The sequence below is a fragment of the Salvia splendens genome, chromosome 2 (assembly GCF_004379255.2).
Source record: "Salvia splendens isolate huo1 chromosome 2, SspV2, whole genome shotgun sequence".
Classification (NCBI taxonomy): domain Eukaryota; kingdom Viridiplantae; phylum Streptophyta; class Magnoliopsida; order Lamiales; family Lamiaceae; genus Salvia; species Salvia splendens.
Window position 1 is genome coordinate 2,041,810 of NC_056033.1, and position 19,347 is coordinate 2,061,156.

Below are 19,347 nucleotides of genomic sequence, written 5' to 3' on the forward strand. Positions count from 1 at the left end.
GTGAATATTAATTTAGTAGTTTATTTTTATCTAGTGAATATTAATTTAGTAGTTTATCTAGTGAATTAATTTTTAGTCGTGTTCGGCCAGGACTAATGAATATATGCAATTTTCTAAACAGGTTTCATAGATAGTGGAAGTCTGGAAGAGAGAGCCCACAAATGGTTATGTCTATCATCTCTAGATTAGCCCATGAAATTTCGATATGGGCCTATGATTAAATGCACAATTATATTTGTACTTTAATTATTTTATCTTGGATAACTACATAAAAAAGATTTAACATTCTCTATTTTAAAACTAATCGTAATAAGGCAGGGTAGTTTGTAATATAAATATCAAATTTTGTTCTTATCTCACTGGTAATTTGTTTTGTCTGTTTTTAAATTTTTTTACTAATGATTGATTGTTTAATAGTATTTGATATTTTATTAGTGCTTTTTATGTGCGCAATTACATGCTGATCGTATTACATTATTAAATAATAGTACTCCGACGCGAAGAATATTCAAATTACTTGGTTGTATAACTTTTTTTTAACATAGTTATGTAAAACGAGTACTATATTGTAAATTGAATAGTAATATAATTTTTATTATAGATTAAGTTATGTTGTTTGTATTTTGTATGAGTGATATTATAAGCCTATCACAAGTTTGAATTTCTATGCAACACTAAATTATTGCAAATTGAAAGAGTCACGTCTAACAATACAGAACCTTTTTGCCATAATGATTAAGCAACTCCAACAAAAAAAAATAAAAGTAGAAACAAATAAAATTTAGCAATTGCACGAAAACGAGTATCATGTCATTCGAAGAATGTGAAAAAGAATTTACAATTTACATCCTAGTAGTAGGGTTCCTTGGGTGACTGTTGTTTCCTCCGGCGGTGGTGGCGGCGGCAGCAGTGCTCGTGGTGGAGTTGGAGTTGGAGTTGGCGTTGGGAGCATTGATCCCTAGAGTATTCTTGACCACCTCCGCCGCCCCTTGCGCCATGTTAGCGGCGCCAACCGCCGCTCCCTTAGCCATGTTGACGGCGGTTTGTGCCGCGTCCTTAGCTTGTGCACCACTCTTAGATATTCCAAGAATTAAGTAAGAAGATTTGTGAGTGGAAAATGAAAAATTGGAATAAATTATGTACCTCTTGAAGGAAATTGGTGGCTTGGCCTTGGCTATGGATGTCGGAGGGTTGGTCCACGAGATCCCTATTCCTCATCTGCCACAAGGTTGTACTTAAATTTTACTCCATTTTTTTAGAAAGGTTGTATATTTGGAGTACTATTAACTAAATATGGAACTGCAAGAAATTTCAGAAAACTTTTCTTTTAAGTTTAAATAATACTCCACACAACCCAAAAACAGAGATGCAAAGCTAAAAAACAACGAAAATGGAAGGCAATACACGCATCGGCTAGCGTTACGTCGGGAAATTGAAAAATGAGATAACATCTGTTTTTTTTGGGATTATTAACATGACTCATTACAGTAGTCTTGGATATAATGATGCCATAAGTTATAAATTTGTTAAAACACAGTTGAATTTGATAAAACCAAGAGAGTGCTGCGCATTGTTGATCCAAACGAATATATTTGAAGATGTGGAGTAGCTAAACTTATCTATATTTCCTAAATTGCAGTCGAAAAAATATAATTTATCTAAACGTTACCTGCGCCTGATTGGAATCGTGTTCAGCGTTGACAGGATGACCGTGGTTTGCCATTTTACTTGTGCTAGGGATATTTTAGATTCTATTATTGTGGCAAAATAATGGATAAAACGTGGGTTGCTTTAGATGAATTTATAAATTTGAATTTCAAAGGCATCTTATTTTTCAAGTACTTCTTGGCCTAAGTATGTGCATCAGCTAACACATGCAAATACAACCGGTTCCATAGGTTTGGGCAAGAATATTTCATTGTTAAATGAGTAAAATATGAGTGAAGCGTAAATTGCTGAAAAAATTATCAATAGTGGTTGTCCCTCGACTAAAAAATTACTATTAAGTTGGAAACAATACTACTAACAATATAAAATATGAGTGAAATGTAAATTGCTGAAAAAATTATTAATTTTAGTGGTTGCCCCTCGAGTAAAAATTACTAAGTTAGAAATAATATGAAGTTCAAATTCGTTGGCATTTATTCGATGATGAAAAATGTTGGTCATCTACTATATCCTAGAGTAGGGTCCTATTATGATGGAGATTTTTTAACTTAATTGAGTATGGAGATGCATTTTCAGCCATTCATCTATAACATTTTCGAAATGTCAACTGCAAGTAAATTATGTTAACTCGGGATATTATCGTTAATAGCCTGCACATTAAATGTCATTAGCTTACACATCAAATGTCAACAACTTATAGAAAAATGTCAATAGTTTGTAAACAATTCTTGTAAAATGTCAAAAACAACCTATGTTGTTTAACTGACTCTGAACTTGTAAGCTTCGTGTCTGTCATGAAAAATTTCTTTATTCTGAAAGATTTTTTCCATGCAAGAATTTTATTGTATATGGTCTTCCAAATCATGGTATTTTCTTGCTCTAGGATCTGTTAATTAGCTTAAAGAATATGGTAAAGATGCGAGCTTTCGTGTCATGACATTTCCTTTTGATTCTTTTAAGAGGATCAATAGTGGTTCCTGTTTACCTCCGCGATGACTCAAACCCCGACGTATAGGGTGGAAGAGAAGCATCTTACCAACTGAGTTTTGCTTCATCGTTGACATTTCCTTTTGAATTGATATATGAGAATACATCAATACCATAAAAATGTGTTAACATCTTTGTTTGTTCCTTCTTTCGTAATGTGTCATTTCTTGATGTTTGACTGATTTTAATCAGTCCCGGCAATGGATAAATATCTTTTGTTGTATCCTAAGACCTTATGATCCTTCAGAATTATAGAAACAAAAATATTGTTGTAACTTTTGTTTCCACGGTAACTCTTGAGCAGTTTGAGCCTTATTGTATGGTTGTAAAAAAGCAACCTGATTAATCACTCTATGTGAATAGAACAATTTTGTATCTGATGGAACTCATGGTTTACCAGACCCATCCGTTTCTTCCAATTTTTGTTTTGGTTGTTTGCAATTTCTGATTCATGCCTTGTGTGAGTCTACTGTCCTTATTTTTGTGTCGATCTATTGTTTTACCACTGACTGGCTCAATACATATACCTAATTATTATCTGCACAATTTATCTGTTACAGGCTTTTTCAGGATATGCATCCCTCCCAAAGCAAAAAAAACTAGCAACTGAAGTTTCAAAGAGACTTGTAGTACAATCTCCTCACACTCTTTAATGCCCATCGCCAGTTTTGAGCTCGTTGGTTTCGGGTTTCTTCTCCATCTTGTAAGTGACTTACCCCCTGTATGAAGCTCTATTGATTGAAGGAAAAGGAACGGAGCAAACTACATGCTATGTACTCCATGTTTCAGGTGAGATATTTCTGCTTGAAATCACAGTCGTGGCTTGTATAGGTTATATTCTTGTCCAAAAGTTTCAAACAAAGTGATTTTTTAGGGAACAAATTAAGTGTTAGAAACATTGTTCTCAGATAAATTCAGTTTATTTATGATACTTTTTATTTCTTACTATTTCTTAAAAAAGGTACTTTTGAATTGTTTCAGTGTAACTTCATTTATTTACAATGACACGATGTTATGCTTCATTTTCTACTATGTCCCATTACTTTATCTTAATTAGCCATTCCCATCATCAAATATGTGGATCTAATTTAATCAACATATTATCTGTATCTCTAAAAATTCGATGCTAGTTAATCTTATGAAATCTGGTTTGACAGCCCAACTACTTCCACCATGTATTACAGGCTTACAGCTTGATACAAAAACAAAGTATGTTGGAGGATCCTTGAATTAGCCATAATATGTCCCCATGCATCTTCAACTCTTACTTACACACCCAAATAAAACACACATATTTCCATGTTTGTTTTAGAATTCGAACAGCCCGATCGCATAGGCCAAGTGTTTAGGGTTTAGTTTTTAAGTTGGCTTAATCCCTATTAGGAATATAGATCCATTGAGGGTGGGGTAGGGTTGGTGAGGCATATAGTAACTAGCTTCTCATTGTGCATGCATGTGCTCAAAGAAAGGGGCAATGAAATTAGGTCAAAAGGGGTCAATGAGAGAGATTGAGTTGACAAGAGTTACAAAAAGTGGCCTTATATAAAAGGGTTAGTGAACTACACACATTTTGGAGATCCCACATATTTGAGCCTCTTTATGGCAACCTATGCCCCATTCTCAGCTGTCTTCTCTTGGGTTCAATGCATCTACTTGCTTCCTCACTCTCTAGGCATACATATACATAGGTGAGATTTCACTGTTTTATTGTTTATTAAACCCTTTTCAATCATTCTTATCATGAATTGGCAACATCCTTGAGATTTAGTGAGTGAATTATTAGTAGGTGCCCCACTTGCTTGTCATCTATGTTGGATATACATATTTGTTCCCTCAATATGTATGTTTGTATACCTATTTATGGAGAGAGAGAGATCTTGGTGATGATCATTTACTTGCGTGGTAACTTGTGTAATTTATTTATTGCTATGTTGGATGGACTAATTAAGGTGTCTATTGATATGAATACTATTTATACTAGTAATTATGAGTGATAAAAAAAAATCTCCTAGTGTTAGAAAGATGTTACCTAGTGATATTGGTATGAGCAAATCTATTAAATATCTTGTGTAAACCATTTTTATTATATATGAATCTAATGCTTTTATTTATGATATTATTGCATGTAAGTATGCTTTTTATGATAATACTTTGTATTTATACGTACAAAGATCAATGGTGTAGATTGTCATCTTTGGGAACATGTATGTTACACTTTAGCATAGCTAAGAAGAATCGATTTCAATTCCATATTATTGTCGACATATTTGTTGATGGTCCTACCTTTTAGATGTTGATATAATTTGTCTAAATAATTAGCAATTAATAATGTGGTAGGACAAGCCATCCACTAAAAAAATTTAACCAAATGATGAAAAAGAAAGCGGAACAATTTCCCCACATCCCAACAAAATAAATTATAATGATTGAGACAAAATGCCCAAAAAATCTATCAGGATTCAGATTTATGTACTCTAAATATTTCATTAAATCAAGTGTATGAAATGGATATAATTGAGTATGTATATCTCTTGTTGATTTCTCTGCATCTCTTGTGTACAAATTAAAATCAGTAAAATTCAAAAAAATTATGGTAACCAATCAATATTAAAGTGGAATATATTTTCACATGTTGTGTGGAAATTGAGGGTAATATTCAAAGTTGAATCCTAATGGAGCAGACTGAGGAGGTGGTCCATTTTGTATGTTTGCTCTCTGCATCTTTATCAATAACATCCAATTAATTAAATTATTACCGAAAATACTTAATTAATTCATTAAAAATAGATTACACAAATCACCTGCAATATCTCCAAAGCATCTTCGTCGGAGTTGAAGTCGTGAAACGCACTCGCCGCCGTGAGCTTCATGGAAAGAAACTGGATTTAAAGAGAGGGATTTATATCAATCAAGTCTTAATTATAAGATGATTAATTGGTGTTAGTTCATGAATTAATTTTACTCAATTAATTACCTCCACTTGATTTTGCAAGGACTGCACATAATTTATGATCTCATCCAGCATCACTGACATCGCCATGCTCTGTTTCATTAAATATGCAAACAACTTTTATCAAATAAAATGTAGTATTATTACAACCAACACGCATGCTGAAAAGACTTATGTTGGTTTGTAAAGACAGTCGTCGGTCTAGAAAAATAATAGTACTGACCTTGTAGCATCCTGGTACAATGTCTTGCAAGCATCTTAACCTTTCATTAATTTTCTCTCTTCTCACCTAATAAATACACAAAGAAGTACAAATTAATTCAAGATTAATTAATATGAAGTCACAATCTTAGAAAAAAAGAGGACTTACTCTCTCTGCTAAACTGTGACTATCAGTAGCTTGGCCTCTCTTGGCTCTAACGTGAACAACCTCATCTTTCATCTTCTCTCGTTTCGATTTCTTCCCCTTCTGTTTCCACACAAATAAAACATCATTAATCATCTTATATAATCTACTAAGTCTAAAACATTCAAAAAAAGAAAAGCTTACATTGTTGCTTGTATCAGAAAGCTGAGGCGAAGAAGTTATGATCTCCGGTGATTTCCTCTTGGTGTGAGCATGATCAATATTGTTTAATGGTTGTGGCAAATAGTGATTTGTGAAGCTGGAAGAATAGGTGTTCAATTGGACATCTGGTGAAGGAAAATAGTGTTTGTAGTTTTCCATGTCTGCTAAGAATATTTGATGATCACCCAATATTCTTATTGCAGGGAGATAGAGAGAGAGATATTCTCTTTTTTTTCCTAATAGTAGCAATGAGTTGCAACTAGTGATTTACTATATATATATATATACACATTGGAGGAGAAGCCAATGCCCTTGAGTGGAGGGGGCAATCAACAAAATCAATTTTATTAAAAAAACATTAAATTAAAATTGTAAAAGAAAATTGTTTAAAAACGCCGTCTGTGGGAATCGAACCCACGACCACGTGGTTAAAAGCCACGCGCTCTACCAGCTGAGCTAAGACGGCTACACGTCAAAACAAAGCTACTTTTTATTTTGTATTGGATTTTAATTTTGCAAATTTATTAGTAGAAGTTTTCAGTATATATCCGTCGATAGAATATAATTGTGGCCAAAATATTACTCCCTCCGTCCCGTTTAAGATGACACGTTTTCCTTTTTAGTCTGTCCAAACTAAGATGACACATTTCTTTTTTTTGGAAACGTTCTCTCTCCAATTAATACACCGAACAACTTTTTTTCACTCATATTAAAATATTTATCTTTCTTTCCCTGTCTATTTTAATACTTTCACTCATCTTTTCTCTCTCTCCAATTAAACACTTTAACCAATAACTCATAAAATCCCTTGCCAGCCAAGGAATGTGTCATCTTAGCCGGGACGGAGGGAGTAGTATCGGGATTAAATTGGTTTTGTTACGTACTCCTATATAATGTTTTCTAAGTATTTTCCGTGAATCACATATTAAAAGGCCTTGAGCTTTTCTTCTAATTCAATGAATATTAAAAGGCGTATTAGACTTCTAAACGTGTTTCCGAATTTCTACAATTATTCAGTTTTCATATAGTATGTAGTAAAATAAAAAAAATATCTTTCCTTGAGTTAGGGAAAAAGTAGATGATGGAAAAACGTGAGCGCCACTGTTGCTTAAATCAAGTTAACCTTATTTGTTTTATTTTTTATATATTCTTATATTTTATTCATTTACAAGTTATTGTTGATGGTATTAATTTCTTAAATTATGAAATAGTAATAATTTGATTTGTTAATTTCCTTTCTAACTCCAAATAAATGAATAAAAGAACAAACGTGGCTTTAATTCTCCTATGATTTGTAAAATTGTACACTACTATTTTTTAAGGTGTTAGGAGCAAACTACATAGCATTTTCACGAAATGTAGCTACCAACAATTATAGCAACTAAATCACATCACAATACATTCTAGTAATTTGATATCCTCATCATATTTTCTTGAGACAAACTGCAGCAAAAAATAAATAAATGGAAAGATCCCAAAACAAGACATGTTTTCAGTTAATACTCAAAGCATTAATCTATTCATGTGTTACAGAACTTGTTACAGCATCAAAATAGACATACAACTAATTAAAATTGAAGCTCTGAATCATTCAACCCCACAATGAGAAAATGAGGAACCATTAAGGAATTAAAAAAACTGATCAAATATTCAATTTTGCAAGTTTGGAATCTTTATCAGGCACTACAATTCATTTTCATTTTCAGATTCAGCCAAGCATCAAAGAAAACAGTGACTAAACTACAAACAGAAAAGATCATCATCTATCATATAAGTCACTGAATATCATCTTATATCACATCAAAGATATCAAAGCTTTCACTATCTGTTACACTTCATGCACTGTTGAGTTGTTAAATGAGTATATTTCAGTTTCCTAATTTATATTTACACTCTCAACAAGCAAAGAAAGCAAAACCAATTGAAATCTGTTTAAAAAGCATCAATTATGAATGCGTAAACAAAAGGAGCTAATCAACATAAGTTGCATCAGCCAGAGTTAAAAGTAAACACTACTATTGGTATTCAAGACATCTCGGCCTATAATCTACGATAACGAGAAGATATCATGCTAAAGATAAGTAAACTAGACAAATCACTCAGAAGAGTCCTGCTTAAAGAGAATAGAGAATGATGGATCGTTTTACTTGCATATCTCTACCTGCTTGACTACATGTATTGTCAAATTTCTCAGTTCAATATACTCAAACACTGATACAAAATGTAGTACTCCTATATAACTTTGTATATGAAGATCACAAAACAACACCACATGAAGATGGAAACCAATCAAATCTGACAAGAGAAATAACATAGTACAAAATAACGTAAAAACAATAATAAGTTTACTAAGTGGAATTTTCTTTAGAGGCATGTTTACTAACTTATATTCTTCAAGCCATTAAGTGGGTGTTTACTTGGTGTGATAAGATAGATAGATAAACATAGGATTAAGTAATTGAAGGATATGATGGTCAAACAAACTTCAAGTTAATCAATTCCAAAAGGGAAACAATGGATTAACTTGGATTATCTTTATCAATCAATTTATCACTCACAGCCACAGTAAATTCCCCCTAAGTGTTGCAACTCAAAGTAAACCAACTTGTTTGGGTATGTTAAAAAAAGCATAGAAACCGCACACTACAATCTATGGGCGCGATCTAGATTTTAAAAAAATAATATCAAACCTTATCTTATACAGTATATTACAGACAAGCATCAAACAAAAGTATGCGTGATAGCGATAACAATTGTGGTATTTCTTCACTTTTACTCCATTGGAATTTGGAAGAGTTCAAGAAAATGATAGTGTACCATTACATATGAAAACACACAAGAGTTTATGGTTACAAGAGCTCAAATCGAGAAAATCATTGACGATGTGATTCCTTATTTTTTGGTGCTCTTACCTCCAGCATCACTACTCCCTGCTGCCTGAGCTGCCTTCTTCGCGGCCTTCTCCTGAAGAGCCTTTGCATCTCTGTTTGATCACAAGGGCAGACACCAAAGCACGATATCATTAGATAAATATCAAGATATAAACAAATAACTGAATCCAACAGCAAGAACAATATTATTTCTCAATCACACAATCAAAATCTTATCTTTGTACATAAATTCATCGAAAATGTCAATCTAACAGCAAGAATGACACCATACCTCAACTATAAACAATCAAAATCGAATTTTTGTTACAAAATCCATCTATCTATCAAATCAAAACAATATGTTTGCACATGGTATGTAGATCAGTACAAATCAATACAACAATATAGGAACAAGACTGGTTCTGCAGAAAATTGACCTCAAACATTACAATTGGATGCAAAGAATTTACAAATCAACGAGGCCGGAAACAAAATGAATTAGGTCAATACTAACGCATAACACCATATTCTATACAACAAAAATCACCATGGCATTCAGATCCTATCAAAACATAAAATCAACACAACTAAAACTTAAATCTTGCAAACAATAATAATTAGGGGCACCTTTCGCGACGCTGCTCAGGGGTCAAACCATCGTCTTTAGTCTTGCCTTTGCCATTGCGAGCTTGAGCCCTTTCTCGGTCCTTTTCTCTTTGATTTCCTCGTGAAATTCAGTTAACGAAAAAAAGAACAGCAAAATTTAATAACAAAAAAGGAGATAAATTAATTAAAACGATTAGGGTTAGCAATTAGCGGACTAATAATTCACAATAAACAAAAATCGACAAATTTCTGAACAGGAATCAGAGAATTGCAGAAATATGGAAGGATATGAGTCATGATGAAACGACGACGGAGCAGTCGGAGGAGAAGGTCAGCGGTGAGAGGGAGAGGGAGAGAGATGTATTGAAAACAACTAGATGTATGGACACAATTTGAGGGCACCTCCATTTATATCAATATCTACTTGTAGTAGTAGTTGACTTTTTAATTTTACCCAATTCAATTATAGTTATACTCAATATTTTTTGCCTTTTAATTTGATTTGTTAATGTAAACCTGCAGCATAATAATAATAATAATAATATTGGTGATAATATTTAAATCGCAAAATTAAATTAAATAAAATTTGAAACGTAATACTATTAATTCATGAAATTTCAATTTTTATCAACTACTCCTATTTTATGAATGGAGTATAAAAAATGATATCTTTTGATGATAATTGATAATTGATCATTGATCAACTTTGTTTAGTGAAAATAATAAAAGAATAGATGAAAAAAATAATACTACTACTTATTACTTTAATGTAGACACTATCTTGAATGTAAACAAAAAATATTATTTTGTATACGAATTGAGTCATTGTAAAAATTGAACATCTATAACATAGTCCATTCGTGTCTAGTTATATTTATAGGAGGTCTTCAATTGAATAAATTATACAATACAATATTACGAGGATCGTTCAAGTGGACATATTTGATTTTAAAGGTTATTTGCATCTAATATAATGAAATTTTTAAAAAGTTTGGTTTTTCCCATAAATTTTGAAATTGACAAATAATATCATGAACTTTATTCCGAGTTTGTTATTTTCCACCAATGAAAAAATTCCGAAAAATAATATCATGATACGAATTTCTTTTCGTAATTTCTCGACAACAATTTCAAGAGCTCAAAGTTTTTCAATCTTTAAGATTAGTTTTTCTGGAAGCACACCCTCCAAATTTGTTCGTCAATTTATTAATATAGCTATAATTTTTTCATTGGTGGGAAATAGCAAACTCAATCTTAAGTAATTACTACTACTAATTATCTTAAGCAAATGCGAAATTTGTTAATTGCAAACATTTATTTAAAAAATAAATTCAATAGACCCACCCCAGAGAGATCTCATCTCAGTTTAAGTTCAGACTTAACGACTGAAATCAAAGACAAATTACCGCAGGAATTGTTGCCAGATCTATCTTCTGCCCTCTTTGATTCAGTAAAATTCGCATTCTATAGAGAGAGAGAGGAGAAGATGAACATTTTCAGGTTAGCAGGGGATATGACACATTTGGCAAGTGTTCTTGTTTTGCTCCTCAAGATTCACACTATCAAATCTTGTGCTGGTAATGCATTTCCTCATCTTTGAGTGTGTTTCCTCAAAATCTCTGATCTGGTTATCGAACAAGTGATGAGCGCTCTGCTAACTGTTTTTTTATTTCCTTTGTTTGATCACGGCAATTTTTATTTATTTCTGTGATGATTGATTCCGTAATGTGCATTTCTTAGGAAACTAATTTATCTAGGGTTTAAGGTAATACGTTCTGGTGATTGAGAAATTGATGAATGTGTGTGTTTGTGTATTTTTCTGAATTCAGCTCTGGAATCAGCATGGATCTATTAGTTAAGGTCTCAATTTGTGCCAGCTAGAGACTAGAGTGTATCTTAGTGATCAAGGTTTTCGAGTTTTGCTAGCCAGATCATGTCAGATGGTCTTGAATGTTTAATCCAATCTAATGTGAACGATATAGGAACTATAAGAAGATTGTGTTATCTATGCTTAGAATTTTTCACTCAGTAGTGGAATTGTGGTGTGATCAAGTGTGTTATAAGACCATACCACAACAGAGTTATGTTAATGGCACTATAGGATTTGGTAAAAATGCTAAGAGTTGTTTTGTCTAGTTTAGCCGTGCTTGTTTGCAACTTGATGTCTCGTCAGACAGGCTGTGTCCGTTTCTTTTATCTGAATGTGGCGCGGCCGAAGATGTTAGATCCTCGGCGTTATAAGACCTACAATCTAATATTGACATTACTTTTTGTAGGCGTTTCTCTGAAGACCCAGGAACTCTACGCTATTGTTTTTGTCACTCGATACTTGGATCTTTTCACGGACTACATCTCATTGTACAATACATTGATGAAAATTATTTTCTTGGGAAGTTCCATATCGATATTCTGGTATATGAAGCATCACAAGGTTGTCCGCAGATCCTACAACAAAGACCAGGACACTTTCCGTCACTATGTCCTTATGATACCCTGTTTGTTTTTAGCACTGATTGCAAATGAGAAGTTTTCCTTCAAAGAGGTATCTCGGCTCCCATAAAAGTGCTAGTTAGCCTTAACCTTACTTAAGTCCATGCGTCTTGACTCTAATGTATGGTTTATCAGGTGATGTGGGCATTTTCCTTATACCTAGAAGCAGTTGCTATCCTTCCTCAATTAGTTTTGCTGCAGAGAACAAGGAATATCGACAACTTGACTGGACAATATGTTTTTCTTCTAGGGTAATTGTCAATTGCAGCATTCCTAATTTCTGAGTGAAGATCTTTATTTTATTGGTTACATGGAACTTTGTGATAGGCTGTCTTACACCAGTTTTACTGCATGAATGAGATTTGATGGATATTTCATGCTTTATTCAAGAAGGATATATTTTAGTGGTATTAAGGTTAAAAATTTGATAAATGATTTGCTGCATGAATGTGATTTGCTGGATAATTCGTGCTTTATATCCCTCCTTAAAATTATTTTGGTTAGAAACTATGCTTAGATGATATGATCATCCAGCCGTCCATTATATTTTTCTTTACATCTGTCCGAAAGCTTTACTAGTGCGGTGTATCTTTTAATTGATTCAACAACTGCTAACGAGCTTATTAATAGTTTTTGGTGATCAAAGTTTCTTCTCTTTTTGTATTTTGTTCACCTTTTCATGTTTGTATCTCTCGGTTTAGAAGATTAATTGCTTTAACATATGTGACCTGATCAAAACTCTCTTGAAGAACCATTTCTCTTATTAGTCATCCATCTGAAGAAGTGCCCTTCTCATCTTTCTGCCAGATTTATTCAAACAGAGACATTGTTTACCATGCCGATGTTAAAGTAACATTAACTATGCAATTCTTTCTGTGATTGTGATATTAGCTGATGAGTTCCTTGCCTTTGCATTGCAGTGCATACCGAGCATTTTATATTCTTAACTGGATTTACCGTTTCTTCACTGAACCACACTATGTCCACTGGATAAGTATGCCTCTCTGCCTCTCTGCCTCTATCCCTCTCTCTCTCTGAGTCTCATCCTCAAATAATATTTGTATCCCATTTCTGCTCCCACAGTTTGGATTTCAGGACTTGTTCAGACGCTTCTTTATGCTGACTTCTTCTATTACTACTTCCAAAGGTATGATCTCTACACACATCATCTAATGATCGATGTAAATCTAAAACAAACACGGTATATACATCTAATATTCGACTGTTTTCAGCTGGAAGAATAACGTGAAGCTCGAATTGCCTGCTTGAGCTTGCTTTGAGAAAGGTACAAAAAGGTGAGAGAGTTTTGAGAAACAGATGGTTACAAATTGAGAAGTGGTAATTGGTGAAGCATCATTTTCTTTCACTCACAACGTGCGAGTATCCATTTGTAGAGCATTATTTTGTATTGGTAGATGAATATGTGGAAGTATTCTTGCCGGATCTGCAAGATTTGTTTAGCAAGGTCTCGCAAGATTTGATGCACCGTTTTGTTGCCAACCATTTATTTGGTACTTGAATGAAGCAAATGATATATAATTTCTTCGTGTTTCTTACTCAAATATGGAAAGATGCAAGATGCAGTAACAGTGTCTCTCTTCAATTCTGTTTGTGCAAGAAGCATATATACATGGACATCATATTTGCTATACGAACATAACCAAAATTATAAATAGGAACATCACCCGAACTCCTTACTCTAGCAAGAGCCTGCCGATACAAGACATCTCTTCACACTTATATCTAACAAAGTCAACCTATTATATTCTCACTTTAAAACTACTAGTACTACTTATTAATGTGCAGTACAAATAGAGAAGATTAAGAGGCAGTGTGGGAGATTAGAGGTCTAGATTATGTTGAGATTGAAACACAACATAATCCCAAGTGTGGGAATGTTTAAAAAATAAATTTGTAAAATAATCAACAGAGATTGAATTTTAACCTGAATTGGATTTTCCCCAAAGATTGGAAAACACATAAGAGATCATGACGTTCTATGATTCGAAGCTAGCGGGGTTAAATTGAATAATTGAGTACAATAGACAAAGTTATTCAGCTCCTAGCCAGTACTAATACAAATTCTTAAGCTTAATATGACAAATATAGCTATGATATCAAGATCATGAAAATTACAAAAATAAGTAATAATAAAACGCAATAAGACCAAAATCTCTCATATCAGAAAAACAATCAAAACAGAGTCAACAGTGACAGACGCCATCGCCGATCCAGAACCCAATTCTGGGAACCAAAATCGCATGACACAAACCAAAAGACAGAAATCAAACGACAAAAAGTTTCAAGACCGACATCAAATTCGAGTTTTTTGCAGTAAACAAGACGAGAGATAATATGAGGACAAAACACAGTTCACTTGGCACCCTTCTTGGCAGCAGCCTTGGTCACCTTGGCTCCTGAAGGATCCTTCTTCTCCACGCTCTTGATCACACCAACAGCAACAGTCTGACGCATGTCCCTCACGGCAAACCTTCCAAGAGGAGGGTACTGCGAGAAGGTCTCCACCACCATGGGCTTGGTCGGAATCATCTTCACCATACCAGCATCACCATTCTTCAAGAACTTGGGCTCCTTCTCAAGCTCCTTACCAGAACGCCTGTCAATCTTGGTCATGAGCTCAGAGAACTTCACAGCAATGTGAGATGTGTGGCAGTCGAGGACTGGGGCATATCCGTTTCCAATCTGCCCAGGGTGGTTCATGATGATGACCTGTGAAGTGAAGTTAGCAGCCTCCTTGGCAGGGTCATCCTTGGAGTTTGATGCAACGAAACCACGCTTGAGATCCTTGACAGCAACATTCTTGACGTTGAAGCCAACATTGTCCCCTGGCAGAGCTTCTTGAAGGGCCTCGTGGTGCATCTCAACAGACTTCACTTCAGTGGTCAGCCCAGTAGGTCCAAAGGTGACGACCATACCAGGTTTGATGACACCAGTTTCGACTCTTCCAACTGGCACAGTTCCAATACCACCAATCTTGTAGACATCCTGAAGTGGTAGACGAAGAGGCTTGTCTGAGGGCCTCTTGGGCTCCTGGACAGCATCAAGAGCCTCAAGAAGAGTTGGGCCCTTGTACCAGTCAAGGTTGGTCGACCTCTCAATCATATTGTCACCCTCGAATCCAGAAATAGGAACGAATGGGATCTTCTCAGGGTTGTACCCAACCTTCTTCAGGTATGAAGAGACTTCCTTGATGATTTCATCGTACCTAGCCTTGGAGTACTTGGGAGTGGTAGCATCCATCTAAGAATAAAGAGTAAAAAGTCAGCAAGATTATAACAGAAACCCATACCTAGATACTTAAAGCTATCAGGTAGGAAGCAAACAATTTTCAAAAAAAGTAGTATTTTGAAACTTTATCAACCGTGGAAAGTATTTAAATAAACTATACTAATTAAATTAACCACAAATTAATGGATAAAAGACAACAGATAATAACACAATTCAATTGTCAGGACTGATGGGATTCGAACCCATACTAACCACCTAAAGAAGGTGGCTCTCACCAATTGAACTACAGTCCGGAGTAAGCATAATAAAGGATAACCCTCTTTAATTTACCCAAACAACCATAGCAGGATGAAAGATGAATTGAGGATAACCAAATTCATATGCACGACAGAGGGAAAAATTGCATACATCATTAGTAAAAGAAAGTAGAAACACAAGAGGTTAGTCAATAATACCTTGTTACAGCAACAAATCATTTGCTTCACTCCAAGAGTGAAAGCCAAAAGAGCATGCTCACGGGTCTGTCCATCCTTAGAGATACCAGCCTCAAAACCACCAGTAGTGGAATCGATGATAAGCACAGCACAATCAGCCTGGGAGGTTCCAGTAATCATGTTCTTGATGAAATCGCGATGTCCAGGAGCATCGATGACCGTGCAGTAGTACTTGGTGGTCTCAAACTTCCAGAGGGCAATATCAATGGTGATACCACGCTCACGCTCAGCCTTCAGCTTGTCAAGAACCCAAGCGTACTTGAATGACCTTTTGTTCATCTCAGCGGCCTCCTTCTCGAACCTCTCAATCACACGCTTGTCAATACCTCCAAGCTTGTAGATGAGATGACCTGTGGTGGTCGACTTCCCAGAGTCGACATGGCCAATGACCACGATACTGATATGAATCTTTTCCTTACCCATAATTCAAAGAGATTACTAAACCTGCGTCAAAACGAAAAAATCAATAGAGTCAAATGACATAACATGAAACTTATCACAACCCTGGCATCTTAATCAAAATATATGAAAAATTAAATCATAGATCTAGGTAAACTGAAATTGAAAAATTATTAAAATTAAACAGAGAATTGTAAACATAAGTAACACCTACGACTTCGAAAAACTTGAAAACAAGTACTCCTAAGAAAGCATCAAAAAAAGGCGAATAACAATTGAATCAAAACAAATCACTACAGATAGACAAACAGCCACAGTTTTATGAAAACACTAAATAGATTCACCTAAACATGCTTAACAACGAAAATTACTCATGAAATGAGCAAATCAGGCCTCAGCCGACAAAAAAAAGCTAAACAATAGCACCCCATACGCATGCTGTTATTATTTCAAAAACAAGCAAACAGATCTAAAGATTGAATGAAAAATTTCCACAAACAAACTGATTTGAACAAATTCAATCGGCAGAAATGAAACAAGGAATCAACGGCTACAAAATCATACAAGAGCTAGAAGAGAATTCAACGCATGCTACATCTACAGAGAAGGATTTGTTACCTTCAAAATGCAAGCGAAATGGAAACTGGGAAGGAGAGGCGTAGCGAGAGTGTGTAGAGTTTTGGTGAGTGCACCTATTTATATAGACCAGCTAGGGTTTAGGGTTACATATTTGCATCCGATTGACTGTTATACCCCTGTGTGCTGTGACTGGCTTTAGGTAAAAAAATGAACATTTGTTTTACTCCATTTATAAAAGATTTATTAATACTGTATATCTTTTGATAACTTATGATAACTTACAATTTTCACTTCCATAATAAAATTTATTTTTGAGTTCTTTATTATTTGAGAATCTTCATTCAGTTATGGAAGAAAATCCCTATTTGAGATTTTCTGATTTGCTTGAAAATATCTAGTTGTTTCAATCAAACATGTTTTTATAACAAAAAAATTTTTAAAAGAGAATTGGCCTCTCAAATCAAATTATTATAGTATATAGATAATGCGAATCTAAAAAGGTTATCAATGGATCCAATCTCAGCGACAATTTTGTTAATTAATTATATAAACATTATTTATACATATGCAGATGAACAAATACATGAATGCATAGATATTCATAAATATCCTCATTTACTATTATGTAAGTTATTGTTGTTTTAAATTGTTCTAAATCAATCTTGGCATGGAAATTGCTAAGCAATTAAACTATTGTGAATCAAAAAAATTAATACAATCAACTTGTTAAAAAAGCCCTAAAGAAAAAGTAGACCTTCATTTATATTTGGTGCAAAGAAACTTGGTAGCATATATTTAAAACCATACTATTAATTAACCGGATCATATAATTTTATAAAAAACTAAAATCTTGAAAAAAAGAAGTAATGCTAAGAAGTACTACTACCGAGGAACTAACAAGTTGACTACGACAACAAACAATTCGAAAGAGAAAGCCAATAAACCCAAAATTTGATGAAGATATTTCATAAAATATTTTCGTACATATATAAATAGATACAAAATTAACAGAAAGTTTAAATTCAAATGGAAGAGCTAGGGATTTCAATATGACTGGTTCAACAACAGCTACTTGGAGACCAAGGATCTATCTTAAGGAGTCGTTTGGTTGTACTGATAGGCATTGATAGGGCCGCCTATCGGAGGTATATCAGGTGTTTGGTTGCTATGATACTACTATCTCTAAGCCCGAAAATTTACTAAAAGCCCGCCTTGGCCCGGTGGACTATCCACAAATGTGTGAATACACTATACCACCCAAAAGCAGTGATAGTGTACTGTTCCTCTATGATAGTCAATATTGCCCCCTCTCTCTCCCACTTTTACTCTCTCTCTCCTGCAACTCTTCTCTCACCCCCAATTTTACTCACTTTTCTCTATCTTCGGCAAATCTTCAAAGCTCATTCTATTGAATGATTTTGGTGGTGTTTTTATTGTATTTTTGGAGTTGGGCTTCTCAGAGCTAGCAATTGAGATCGCCGTCGAGAAGTACGTTCGAAGGCTTAACGTCGGCGTGGACGATGTGATCGTGGAGGTGGGCGATGGCGGAGGCGAGCTGGAACGCGACGGCGGAGTGGCGGAATTGATCTTCCGCGTAGCCGAGGAGCTTCACGATGTTTGGGTGGCGGATGTGGAGCAGGATTTGGAGCTTCATCAATGGAGTTGTTGTTATAAAGGGAATATGCAGGGGTTTAAATTGACTAGTTCACTTCATATTCCTCTTATTTTTTATTTTTTTTTCATGGGAGTCCATAGTAATACATTTTTTCTTTAATTTCAATTTTAATTTTTATATGTTTAGTTGATTTTTTTACTATTAATCATTATGCAACTGATTAGAGGCATATAATTATTTTTAGAATTTTATTATCATTTTTAATAATTAAAAACTCGTAACTATTAGAGTTGATAAATTCAAAAGTCAGAATGTTATTTCTTCAAAATCAATCTTTTTTTCAAATTTTCAATGGAAAATTTAAGTTGTTCATCTTTTCTTGGGACATTTTAATTATGATTTGTATTAACCTCGCATTGTGTCCGGTACTTACAATATTGATTATAGTTAATAATTTTGTTGATACCATGATCATTAACACCCATTTACTTAACTTAATCATAAAATAGAGATACACATTTACATACAAATATATTTAGTAACAAGGACATTTCTGTCATTTTACATCTTATCTATAAAACACTATCTTGTCAATCAAACAACATCATAAAAATACTATCAGACACTATCTCATTTTCGGCCCGAAAATGCTATCTTAAGATAACTATCTTGCTATTTTCTATCATGGCAATCAAACGAGCCCTAATAGTATCATATAAATACTTGGCAGCCAAGCACAATTAATTAATTTTACAATAATAATGACTAGTATTATAAAAATATGTTCATACAAACTTTGGTATAAAAATAATGTACTTTTTGGATACCCAAAGGGTCTTGATTTATCTTGTGTTTACAGCAAACACACCATT

At 34.1% G+C, this 19,347-nt stretch overlaps 4 protein-coding genes, 1 long non-coding RNA gene and 1 other non-coding gene across 9 annotated transcripts; 1 reads left to right on the top strand and 5 right to left on the bottom strand.

Annotated features, from left to right (window-relative positions):
- Nucleotides 1-759: 759 nt before the first annotated feature.
- LOC121780769 lies at nt 760-1,758 on the bottom strand. Its single transcript, XM_042178398.1, has 3 exons — nt 1,670-1,758; nt 1,144-1,218; nt 760-1,073 (listed from the first exon to the last, which is right to left on the bottom strand). Exons 1-3 carry the CDS (start codon nt 1,721-1,723, stop codon nt 843-845), a joined length of 360 nt encoding a protein of 119 aa, XP_042034332.1. The 5' UTR covers nt 1,724-1,758; the 3' UTR covers nt 760-842.
- A 3,296-nt stretch (nt 1,759-5,054) lies between these two features.
- Nucleotides 5,055-6,408, bottom strand: LOC121770303 (transcription factor BEE 3-like). Of its 4 annotated transcripts, none has more exons than XM_042167068.1 (6): nt 6,156-6,408; nt 5,976-6,074; nt 5,829-5,894; nt 5,630-5,698; nt 5,457-5,519; nt 5,055-5,370 (listed from the first exon to the last, which is right to left on the bottom strand). In XM_042167068.1, the coding sequence occupies exons 1-6, from the start codon at nt 6,330-6,332 to the stop codon at nt 5,281-5,283; spliced, it is 564 nt and encodes a 187-aa protein (XP_042023002.1). In that variant the 5' UTR covers nt 6,333-6,408; the 3' UTR covers nt 5,055-5,280. The 4 variants fall into 4 exon arrangements, with proteins under 4 accessions (XP_042023002.1, XP_042022998.1, XP_042022994.1 ...); XM_042167064.1 differs by having other exon boundaries at nt 5,055-5,376; XM_042167060.1 differs by having other exon boundaries at nt 5,457-5,534.
- Nucleotides 6,409-6,566: 158 nt separating this feature from the next.
- TRNAK-UUU lies at nt 6,567-6,639 on the bottom strand. The gene has a single exon. It is a non-coding gene; the product is annotated as a tRNA-Lys (tRNA).
- Nucleotides 6,640-9,076: 2,437 nt separating this feature from the next.
- LOC121764198 lies at nt 9,077-10,040 on the bottom strand. The gene is made up of 2 exons (XR_006042550.1): nt 9,671-10,040; nt 9,077-9,156 (listed from the first exon to the last, which is right to left on the bottom strand). It is a non-coding gene; the product is annotated as an uncharacterized LOC121764198 (long non-coding RNA).
- A 954-nt stretch (nt 10,041-10,994) lies between these two features.
- LOC121765003 (ER lumen protein-retaining receptor-like) lies at nt 10,995-13,678 on the top strand. The gene is made up of 6 exons (XM_042161039.1): nt 10,995-11,226; nt 11,926-12,191; nt 12,275-12,390; nt 13,060-13,133; nt 13,223-13,286; nt 13,372-13,678. Exons 1-6 carry the CDS (start codon nt 11,136-11,138, stop codon nt 13,406-13,408), a joined length of 648 nt encoding a protein of 215 aa, XP_042016973.1. The 5' UTR covers nt 10,995-11,135; the 3' UTR covers nt 13,409-13,678.
- A 612-nt stretch (nt 13,679-14,290) lies between these two features.
- On the bottom strand, nt 14,291-16,994 carry LOC121782746 (elongation factor 1-alpha-like). Its single transcript, XM_042180695.1, has 3 exons — nt 16,900-16,994; nt 15,844-16,326; nt 14,291-15,400 (listed from the first exon to the last, which is right to left on the bottom strand). The coding sequence occupies exons 2-3, from the start codon at nt 16,303-16,305 to the stop codon at nt 14,513-14,515; spliced, it is 1,350 nt and encodes a 449-aa protein (XP_042036629.1). The 5' UTR covers nt 16,306-16,326; nt 16,900-16,994; the 3' UTR covers nt 14,291-14,512.
- Between the last annotated feature and the right edge of the window lie 2,353 nt (nt 16,995-19,347).

Coding starts and splice junctions, on each gene's coding strand:
- LOC121765003 (XM_042161039.1), top strand. CDS start 11,136: ATGAACATTTTCAGGTTAGCAGGGGATATGACACATTTGGCAAGTGTT. Junction 12,391..13,059: donor CAATATGTTTTTCTTCTAGG/GTAATTGTCAAT, acceptor TTTGCATTGCAG/TGCATACCGAGCATTTTATA. Junction 13,287..13,371: donor TTCTATTACTACTTCCAAAG/GTATGATCTCTA, acceptor GACTGTTTTCAG/CTGGAAGAATAACGTGAAGC.
- LOC121770303 (XM_042167056.1), bottom strand. CDS start 6,332: ATGGAAAACTACAAACACTATTTTCCTTCACCAGATGTCCAATTGAAC. Junction 6,075..6,155: donor TTTCTGATACAAGCAACAAT/GTAAGCTTTTCT, acceptor GTGTGGAAACAG/AAGGGGAAGAAATCGAAACG. Junction 5,535..5,629: donor CCTTGCAAAATCAAGTGGAG/GTAATTAATTGA, acceptor CTTTAAATCCAG/TTTCTTTCCATGAAGCTCAC.
- LOC121780769 (XM_042178398.1), bottom strand. CDS start 1,723: ATGGCAAACCACGGTCATCCTGTCAACGCTGAACACGATTCCAATCAG. Junction 1,219..1,669: donor ACGATTCCAATCAGGCGCAG/GTAACGTTTAGA, acceptor ACCTTGTGGCAG/ATGAGGAATAGGGATCTCGT. Junction 1,074..1,143: donor CCACCAATTTCCTTCAAGAG/GTACATAATTTA, acceptor GGAATATCTAAG/AGTGGTGCACAAGCTAAGGA.
- LOC121782746 (XM_042180695.1), bottom strand. CDS start 16,305: ATGGGTAAGGAAAAGATTCATATCAGTATCGTGGTCATTGGCCATGTC. Junction 15,401..15,843: donor TGATTTGTTGCTGTAACAAG/GTATTATTGACT, acceptor CTTTATTCTTAG/ATGGATGCTACCACTCCCAA.